The following is an 11,106-nucleotide window of genomic DNA, read 5'->3' as shown; positions in this document are numbered from 1 at the left end:
TCGAGAAAAGGACGTAGTTAACGTATTAGCAAATAAGGAATGTAAAAATAAGAATTCAGAATTTAAGGAAACAGACACGCGAGAAAATAATGATTCTTCAATGAATACAATAATAATAGATCCTCTTAATAACGATAAGATCAACACCAATTTTGATAATATTGAATCAAATTCATGTATATTAGAAAGTTTATTTAAAAATTTAAAAGGTTGGATAAATAAAATTAACGATTCAGCCAAAGTAGATTTAAATGAAAGTTTCGGGAATACATTATATAATTTAAATAAATCGTATGATAATTTTAATAAGTTAGTCTTTGAAGAATTATCCGAAAAATGGAAAGACAATAGCGAGAAACAAACTCTAGAGAATAAATTAATAAAAAAGATAGACTCTAAAAAACCGTATGACAACAAACTAAATATTTCGTCAAACAATGGAGAAGGAGAGAAAGAAAAAGAAATTTTAAATGATAATCTAAATTACAATAGAGATAATGAGGTTACAAATAAAGGAAATCCCGAGAAACCTTAAAATAATAGTAAGAATAGTATAATAAATGATACGCGCATTATACAGTCTGAATTTAACAAAAATAATAATAATAGTTCAAAAATTAATAAACTAAGCAATTCATATAACAAAGATATATATTGTAATAGTAATAATCCTAAGAACGACAAATTTATGAATTTATGTGACAAATATTTAGAAATTAAGGAAGATAGAATAGAAATAAGAAATAAACTAAAGAAATCACTAGATCTAAGGACAACCAATCAGGAGGCGACCTTTGAGAATCACTGTGAACGCGGCGAAGTGTGGCGCGAGAACATAAAGAGGGGCCCTAAGGCCGAAATCCAAGATGGCAGCCACAGTTACGAGACCGAGTTGGCGCGTAACAGCGTGAAAATACGTAGCAAACTGAGTAGCCGAAAAAACCAAATATGGAATCCAAGACCGATAGAAAGAAGAAGTACGAGGAAGAGGACAAGTTAGTAATAGATTTGACATACGCAGCCAAGATGCAAGCGATAAAAATTGAGCAAGAAGAAAGGTTAGCCATGCTCAAAAGGTTAAGTGGAAAGAAAGTATTAGAACCTATGCTACCACGAGAGAAGATAGACGAAGTATTGGAAGAAGAAAGGAAACACACAAGAGAGGTAAATCAAGCAATTTTTATGACGAAACAACACTATACAACGACAAAGGCAAACCTGAGTACGAAATCATGTCAATGATAACGGTAAGAAAACTCACAGATGACATCACCACCGACAAACCGATAAATTTGAATGTCACCATGGATGGGAACACCATGGGCATAGACGTGATGTATATCGAAGAAGGCGACATAGTCATTCCGGGCGAAGTGTACGAGGCGCAAACAGAAACCGAAAAGAATAAACCAAAAGTCGTCAGTGACATCCAAATAAAGGCGCCCATTAAACAAACAACAGCGAATGACGAGGAAAGAATAACACAAATCGAAGAGCAAACTAAAAAACGGAAAAGAGATTCTCCTGCAAAGTCAAACAACAGCAACATAACCGACGCTAAAAAGGTGCTCTGCCAATCCCTAAGGTCTCGCCAAAACACCTTGGGCGGGATAATGAAGCCGGAGGACCAGCCGTCAACACACACCGGGCAGCGAGGAAACGAAAGGCCATTGACAATCATCGGCAAGGGAAGGATAACAAAATTGCGGGCGCTATTAGAATCGTCCAATAATGATAGCGAGTGGAAGCCGGGGAAAAAGTCCGGCAAATCGACGAAAAAAAATACGCGCAAATAAATCAAGAGACGAACTGAGGCACTACGAGTGCCAGAGGCATGGGAATGTGCCAAAACCACAAATTGTGGTCTACACCATAAGTGTAGAACCTCCTACACCGAAAGTCTGCACTTTAAGTACAGCACTTTTACACTTTTTGGTTAAATTTTAAGGAAACGCTATTTTAGCATGCGCAATAATTTTAAGAGACAATTAAATTATGTTTAAGCCTATCTGCGAGATAATAGGCGAGATAATATTTTATAAGTTAATTCTTACCAAAGTGATATCTTTTAGTTTTAACGTTTGCGATATAGTCCCTAATAACTATAAACATTTTATTTAGACTATTTTATTATTAGATTAAGCGAAACAAAGCAATAATTAAAATTTATACACGATATTAGTAATTACTGGGGAAAAATGGAAATGCGCATGCTCGAGCATTGAGCCGCCGAGCGGCGGACGGTAGTGGGGATGCTCAGAGAGAGAGAGTCTTCGTAGTGAGGTAGCGGTATAAAAGGCCGTACGGAAGAGCTCTCGAGGCCTTTTTGCGAACATCCGACGGTGCTGAAAAATTGTCTCGCAAAATTAAAAAATTTCTGTGAACTAGAGATACGCGATAGACAAAAGGCAAAGTATTAAGGAAATATATTCCCACTATAAGCCGTGATAATTAGCTTAAGGGTGTTAAGTTCATTTTAATGATTAGTTTGCGGATAATAGTAATTTCCGAGTCGTGGAGAACCGCGACGGTAATAAAGTCTGTAAAAAGAAGAAGCTTGCTTAAATATTTTATATTTTATATACATATATATTTTATATATTTATACATTAAAATCAGTGTAACAGTTATTAACTTACCTCGAGTCCGTGAAATCCTTACCTGTGTCCAAGCGTCGATCCAGAGATATCCAGCGAGTAGTCTAGCAGTCCTTGGGCGTTGATCCGGGGAATCCAGCGGCGACCTGAAACAAAAAGAAAAGGATTAGAAGTGAAAGAGGGATTTCGTCCAACTGTCTAGACGTTGGACAAATTGCGTAGTCCTGACGCATAGTAACCTGTCCAGTGGCCATCCTGACGAGCCGTTGGTCAAGGAATACCTTGTTCGTTGGAGATGAAACGAACTGGCAACCGTATAATAAAGGTAGGGAAACCTGCACTCTGTATGAATTTCTCCATCTCGTTTGTTTTGTCCGGACACAACCTAACCCTAGCTCTTAAGTGCATGTAAATATCGCGCCGTAGCCCTAAGCCTGCTAGTAATAAGTCGGTTAATTATAAGTCCGCTTGCGCCGTAGCCATAAGCCTGCTAGTAATAAGCCTGTCAGCTATAAGTCCGCCCGACAAGTCCGCGCCGTAATAATTGACCCGCGTGTAGATAAAACCCTCGTAGATATCAAGCCGTGCCCGCTTCTCGCTGCACGCCGCTTCACGCCGACCGCTTCGCGCGTCTCGCTGCACGCCGCCCCGCGCCTTGGCACCAGCTTGCCATCGACAGTACGCTGACCGACATCGCCTAACCTTGCACACTACTCTGTATAGATTTACTTTTATCTAAATAAACTATCTTTTCTGCACCTATGTTCCCGCAAGCTTGAGTCTCCCCTCCTCTCGAACCCGGACACCGACGAGCCGATCCGAGCGTCGAGCGAGGTGACCGTGTTACAAAATTAAACAAAAGTGGCGAGAGAATACAACCTTGCCCGACTCCTTTCTCACATCAATGTCTTCAGTACGCATTCCACCAATTCTTACTTCAGCCTTCTGACTCCAATAGAGATTTGAATTATTCTTACATCTGTGTCGTCTATATTAATATTTCTCAGTATATCAATTAATTTGTAGTGTTATATACGGTCGAAGGCTTTTTTATAGTCTATAAAGCATGCAAATGTCTTTTCTTTGATCACAACATTTTTACCAATATCAATAATACCAAACAATGCTTTCTTCATACCGAGACTCTTCCTGAAGCCGAATTGAGTGTCATCAAAATCAGCTTCACACTTATTTCTTATATATTATACGTAGGAACAATTTTAAAACATGATTCGTAAGACTAATATGCCGATAGTCTTTGCATTGTTTTAAAATGTTTTCTTCGGTATTGCAACAAAAGTTGACAACAGCCAGTCTTGTGGCAGTTTCCCAGATTTATAAATGTTGTTAAATAATTTGTAACAAGCCGCTTTCGCGAGGCGGGCGACGGATAACTCGGTCGGGATCCTGGGTTCGTGAAAGTGGTATCGAGACACGAATGCGAATTGATGTTTGGTAGAAATGTACTTTATTGCATGTAAATGTGTGTTGGTACAGCGTGAGGGTATGTATAGGTGTACGAGGTGTGTATGTGTGTGTGCGCGCGAGATGAGTGATAGTGACGAGTGCGTATAATATAGATGTGCGAGTACGTATAATGTATGTGTGCGAGCACGTATAAATTATAGGTGCGAGTACGTATAATGTATGTGAGTAAGTGTACAATGTATACTGTCGGTGTGAGAGTATGCAATGCCGGAGGGGGCATGCAATGCACCGCGATTGCACGCAGCGCGATTCGCGAGTTTGGCGATGCGTACGAGTATCGATTCTTGATCGCGCGGCGTAAATCCGGCAGGAGCCGTTAGCGGTCGGGTGGTCCTTTGCGGCCGCGTCGGTGGGCGGTGGGCGGTCCTTCGACGTGGGTATCGATTTCGGATGTCGATCGGTGTCGCGGTAGGGCGCAGGTCGGCCCTCGGCGCGGGACTTATCGTGCCCGTAATAATGGCGCGTGGGCGCGTCAATGGCGGTGGCTACCGGTCTGTCCGTACGTGTAATTGTCGACTTGCAATTCGCGTATCTGGATCGCGGGTGGCGGAATCAGGAATGTATCGGCCGACGAGGAATCCCGTCGGTGGCATAGAACTCCCTGCCACTAGAATAATGCTGATACACACGGTGGACGGAAAGCTAGCGAGGGGCCGAGAACTCCCGGCGGGGTCGATTACTCCCAACCCCGTGGTTCTTTCACTGGTGAGCGGTTAAGGATCTCGGAATTAGCTCAGGCGTCTTACAGGCGCTGGCGGATCAGAGGATCTGGTCTCGATAATCAGAAACGCGCTCTATTTATACTAATTCTCCGGCGCGCGCGTCTGCGTAATTCGCGTATTGTTCTAACGGTAATATCTCGAAGCGGCGCGCGCGGCTCGGGTATTTTCGGTACAGGTCTGGTCGGTTACCCGAACGCGTCATCGATTCGAGATGTTTACGCGCGCCTAACGACGGTTTAATAAACGCGTGTTTCTGTTATCGTTTAAAAATGGGCGCTCGGCGCCTCCGCATTTGCCCGACCGGTGTTCGTCGGGCGGCGGACTTCCGGCGGATCGGCGGCCGGGTACGGTTTCGTAACGATGGTGGGATGCCTCGTTACAAATTTAATTATTATTCCTAAGTTATCATCATCTATTAATTTAATAATTTCAATAGATATATTGACCAAACGCTTTCCTGTTTCTAGCATGTTTTATCGCACCTCTTCTCTTAATATTTCTGAGTCTTCGGTACAAGTTGGGCTTGAAATGTTTTCACGTCTATCATCATCATCAAAGAACTGATTAATGTAGTTCTTCCAAATTTGCTTAATCTCATTCTCATCAATCACTTGTCTGTTTTGATCGTCTCATAAAGTAATTGATTTTCTTGTTTTATAACTATAATATCAGTAAGCTCTCTTATCTTTTGATGGACACTGTGAAAGTCATGATTCTGGTTCAATTCTTCGAGTTCTTATCTTGTTAACCACTCGCTTTTAGCTTTTCTAATTTCCTTTCTCACTAGTTTATGTAGTTTTTTGTATTCTGGAGGATTCTGGGTCTGTCTTCTTCTCAATTCCATCGATTGCAATATGTCAGGTGTCATCCATTTTTGCTTGCAATGTACTGGAAGTGGTTTTAAATGAGTCTCACAAATGTTCTTGATATTTTCTTTTATCTGTTTTCATTGCACCTCAATATCAGTGTCTACACTTATGGATATTCTCTTTAAACTTCTATTTAGATCTAGTACGACTTCATTTCTCAGATGTTTATTACGTAATTTTGGAAGATCTATACGGCTACAATTTGTTGATCGCTTTATTTTCTTTGGTCATAGCTGTAGATTTGCAACCAAAGACTCATGATCAGAGCCAATATCAGAGCCAGAATACGTCGACATTCTTTTAACAATGTTTCTGAATCTCTTCTTAACTAAAATGTAATTTACTTGATTGTTTATGACACCATCACTTCTTTGATCTAAAGGTGAGGTCCAAGTGTAAAGACGACTTTTCGGTAATTGAAACCAAGTATTGCTTACAATGAAATAATTCATCGCCACACGAGTTACTAACACCAAGACCAAAATTAACAACTAAGTCTAATCTTCTTCCATGCCCAATCGTGGCATAAAATCGCCGATGACAAATGTTATGTCGTCACTCTTTAATTGCCCTATAACATTGTTGAGTTAGGGATCGAACCTCATCGGCCGTAATAGAGACTTCATCGTTGTAGCGCCTCTGCCGTGGGAGCATATGTAACGGCCGCTTTTGCGAGATCGGATAGTTCGGTTGGGATCAAGGATCGTGAAAGGGTGGAGACGCGTGATGTAATATGGTCTGTTTATTTGCCTCCTTCGGCAATAGTCAATGTACAAATGTAAACGGTCGGTTAAATCCCGCGTAGCGGGCGCGCGGCGGATGACACGGCGCAAGTTATAATAAATGCGCGATAGTTATTCGGCGCGTTATGTAACAATGTATGCGCGCGCGGGTAATTCTGCGAGTGTTGTATATAAATCGTATGGCGACGCCGTGTTTGTTGTGACGGCGCGCGAGACGTATAAGAAACCGGGCTAATCGGCGTGTGTACGGTAAGGCCGTGTTTATTTTGACGGGCGCTGAATATAATAGATGATACACGGCGCGACATGTATTTCGGCGCGGCGATTAATTCAGGCGGACGGCAAAGTTGTGTTTTATTGATGCGTCGGTGTTAGATACGTTTAGTCACGGATTCCCAGATGTTCGGGGATGTGGTCGGAAATCGGATACCCTCTATCGGGTGGAGAACTCTCCGTCCCTATTCCGCACGCGGACTTAAGGTTTGCCAGTCGGAGTCGAGTAAGCTCGACGGGGTAGCGAACTCGCAAACCCACTGTCCGTCTGGCTGGAGCGGTCGGATGTTAGACCGGCGATCTCAGAGAGCGGCGAACACTCTGCTCTCGTCAAATCGATCGAAAGGTTGGCGAGGATCCGTAGGCGGCGTGGAAACCGAGAATGCTCGGCGGAGGCTGCGAACTCGTCAACCCCACGTTCCGTCGTTTCTGCGAAGTGTAAAGGATCGGATATGTGGGAGTATCTCGAGCATACTGCTCGAGAGGCTTCAGGTACCGATTTGGTGCTGAGGTCAATTTCGGCTGCCTTTTAATACCGGGAGTATAACGGTAACCGCGTCGTTTCCCTATGATGGGGATAACAACGCGTTGTTTTCGGCGGCGGTAATTAACGGTTAACGCGCCGTTACCTTCCGGCGGGAAAACGACGCGGTGTTTTGGCGGTTGAGCGCTCGGTGCTTTTCGGAAGCGCTCGGCGGTTCTCGGTATCGGTACGGGCTGTAACGGCAGCCGTATAACGGCTGTACGGTGATCTCAGATATCTCGTAACGAGTATAAAAAAGGGCGCTTAGCGCCTCTGCCCCTGCCCGGCTGGTGCTCGCCGGGCGGCAGACTTCCGGCTGGTCAACTGCCGGGTAACGATGGGGTTTGCATCGTTACACATATACAGAGTGTCCCATAATTCGCGGTGCGCGGCGAAGCGGTGGGAGGGGCGCTCTATACGGCTACGTACGAACGAACGCTGAAGCCACGCATTTCGAACTATTCTCTCTCTCTCTTTCTCTCTCTCTTTTTCTTACTCTCTCTTTCTCTTTCTCGCGCGCGCGGCGAGGAAGCAGAGTTGGGCAAAAATGTAATCTAATTAACAATTACAAATTTCAATTACAATGTAATTCTTAATACAATTAATAATTACATTTTATAATTGTTAATTGCATTAAGAATTACATTGTAATTGGAATTTGTAATTGTTAATTAGATTACATTTTTGCCCAACTCTGATAGGAAGTATTATGCTATCGTTTCCACACCACCTTGCGGTAGATAACACAGTGCATTTTTGTTAAAGTGGTATCCCTAATAGGTCTAATCCACTCTCATATCTTAATGTAAAAATTGTTCGAAGTGCCTTCCTCGTTCTCGTAAACAGAGTTCGGCTCTTCGAGTCATATTGCGCGTCGCGCGATACGCCATTTGCGGCGTGATGGTATTAAAAGCTGCGAGAATTGCTTCTCGTACTTCAGCTTCTGTACCATCACGCCTGTGTTCGACTAAATTTTTAATGTGACCCCATACAAAATAATCTAAAACATTAAAGTCTGGCGATCGCGCCGGCCAAATGATTGGGCCACCTCGACCCATCCATCTGTCCGGATAATGCGCGTTTAAATATTCGCGAACCCGGCGAGCGAAATGCGCAGGAGCCCCGTCATGTTGGAAGATGAGTTGATTTCTTACATTAAGAGGAACATCTTCGAGGAGAATGGGTAACTCGTTTTGGAGGAAGTTTAAATATATTTCCCCATTTAAATGTGGCGGTAGGAAATAAGGACCAATCTGAAAATCACGAATGAAAATGATATATTAAAGCAATAGAGTATCTATACGGGTTCTAAGCCAGGTCCTCTGAGGGGGGTGAGGGGCGAGGGGAAACCGGCGCGGGGGTTATGACGTCACGCGGGGGGACCGCGGCGAAACCGGTAGGCGAGGGGTCCGCGGAAAAGGGGAGGGGGACCCGCGGCGAAACCGGTTGACGAGGGGTCCGCGGGGAAGCGGGGGATCGCGGCGAAACCGGCAGGCGAGGGGTCCGCGGAGAGGGGGAGGGGGACCGCGGCGAAACCGATTGGCGAGGGTTCCGCGGGAAAGAGGGAACGCACGCGAGTAGGTGTGAGAGAGATAGCACGAGGCGTCCGCAATGTGTAAGAGAAGGATAGCGCTAATGATATTCTATGGGCGTGCGAGAAGGATACCGCGAAGTGTCCATATGAGCGTAAGACAAGGATAGCGTTTGCATGCACGTTGGAAAAGAATGGCGCGAGGCGTTCGCAATGTGTGGGAGAGGGATAGCGTCCGCATGCCTTTGGGAGAGAGATAGCGCGATGCATGCAGGCGTGTAGGAGAAGGATAGCGCGATGCATGCACGTGGATGATGCGAGATACGGTGTTCGCAAGGCGATGCGAGAAGGATAGCGCGAGGCGTCCGCAATGTGTGGGAGAGAGATAGCGCGAGGGATGCACGAGTAGGAAAAGGATAGCGTCCGCATTGGCGTGGGAAAAGAATGACATTCGCATGCACTTGAGAGAGAGAGAGAGAGAGAGAGAGACATGGAGGATGCGGCGTTCGCAAGGCGGTGCGAGAAGGATAGCGCGAGGCACGCACACGTGTAGGAGGAGGATAGCGTCCGCATTGGCGTGGGAAAAGGATGACGTTCGCATGCACTTGGGACGGAGAAAGAGAGAGATAATGCGAGGTATGCATGTGGGAAAAGGAAAGAAGAAGGCGCAGAAATGATCGATATTTTTTAATATAATAATAATAAGTTTATTCGAAATATTTATATCATATAATTGTGTGTGTGTGTAAAATATAAAATTTAAAATAATAATAATGATATAAAATATATATCCATAATAATTATAAAAAAATTTAAAGGTGACGCTCCACCTAAAACAGAAAAATGTAAGTCTTATCAGTATAAAAATTTAAATATTATAAAATTTTAAAAAAATAGATACTTACATTACCTCGAGTATTTCAATGCGGTTCATAACGAGACGTCAGCTGCATTTTATATATCAAAATCCCATTCCTTGTACATCACTTCTTCATGATCTGAGAGATAGCGTGAGGCATGCACGCGTGTAGGAGAAGGATAGCGTCCGCATTGGCGTGGGAAAAGAATGACATTCGCATGCACTTGAGAGAGAGAGAGAGAGAGACATGCACGTGGAGGATGCGGCGTTCGCAAGGCGGTGCGAGAAGGATAGCGCGAGGCACGCACACGTGTAGGAGGAGGATAGCGTCCGCATTGGCGTGGGAAAAGAATGACATTCGCATGCACTTGAGAGAGAGAGAGAGAGAGACATGCACGTGGAGGATGCGGCGTTCGCAAGGCGGTGCGAGAAGGATAGCGCGAGGCACGCACACGTGTAGGAGGAGGATAGCGTCCGCATTGGCGTGGGAAAAGGATGACGTTCGCATGCACTTGGGACGGAGAAAGAGAGAGATAATGCGAGGTATGCATGTGGGAAAAGGAAAGAAGAAGGCGCAGAAATGATCGATATTTTTTAATATAATAATAATAAGTTTATTCGAAATATTTATATCATATAATTGTGTGTGTGTGTAAAATATAAAATTTAAAATAATAATAATGATATAAAATATATATCCATAATAATTATAAAAAAATTTAAAGGTGACGCTCCACCTAAAACAGAAAAATGTAAGTCTTATCAGTATAAAAATTTAAATATTATAAAATTTTAAAAAAATACTTACAATTAATTCTTTGACCTCTTGCTCGGAGGCTCGTTCCACGATTCTTCCATCACATAGGGTTCCTCATAGGGTTCGAGCCCGAAGAGACGTCTTAGGTCTAAATGAAGACCGTCCGGGCCATTATCCTCCCATACGTCCTCGAGGAACTCGCGCTCGTGCCGACGCAGCGCTCGTACAAGTTGCCGGCGTTTAATATTGACAAATCCAGGGATCTGGATCTCGCTCGTATATTGATACTATAAATTAAATTAAATCGAATTATAATATTTATTATAAATAATTAATATATTATAAATAATTAATATAAAACAAATATTACTTACTCTTTGGAAACACACCAGATTCAGCAAAACCCGCAATAGCCCCATCGCCAGGTCCTTCGCCCACCACGACGCGTTCGGTCGACCCCCTTGCAGCACCAATTCAATCAACGACGGCATTTTTCAAATTTCACTTAAACTTTTCGTCACTCACTGCTCGAAACGTTATGACAACCACGACAGGGCAGACATTGTCTCGATTAAACATTTTAGAGTAGGAGATGTATCACTTACGAAGAACGCTTACTTTCAGCTCTTGATAAGAAAACAAAAGTTAGCATGTTTCCACAGACAACTATTTAAAGTATTTAAATATGCATGTAAAAGAGAGAGATAGCGCGAAGCATGCACTTGGGAGAAAGAAAGAGATAGC

General features: G+C 43.5%; 1 protein-coding gene across 1 annotated transcript; it reads right to left on the bottom strand.

Moving 5' to 3' along the window:
- Nucleotides 1-2,701: 2,701 nt before the first annotated feature.
- On the bottom strand, nt 2,702-11,072 carry LOC115242260. Its single transcript, XM_029818403.1, has 4 exons — nt 10,737-11,072; nt 10,429-10,649; nt 3,477-3,585; nt 2,702-2,743 (listed from the first exon to the last, which is right to left on the bottom strand). Exons 1-4 carry the CDS (start codon nt 10,851-10,853, stop codon nt 2,702-2,704), a joined length of 489 nt encoding a protein of 162 aa, XP_029674263.1. The 5' UTR covers nt 10,854-11,072.
- Nucleotides 11,073-11,106: the final 34 nt, after the last annotated feature.

The sequence above is a fragment of the Formica exsecta genome, unplaced genomic scaffold (genome assembly GCF_003651465.1).
Source record: "Formica exsecta isolate Colony F162 unplaced genomic scaffold, ASM365146v1 scaffold588, whole genome shotgun sequence".
Classification (NCBI taxonomy): Eukaryota; Metazoa; Arthropoda; class Insecta; order Hymenoptera; family Formicidae; genus Formica; species Formica exsecta.
The sequence above is the reverse complement of the archived record's forward strand: the minus strand, read 5'-3'. Positions and strand labels throughout refer to the sequence as shown.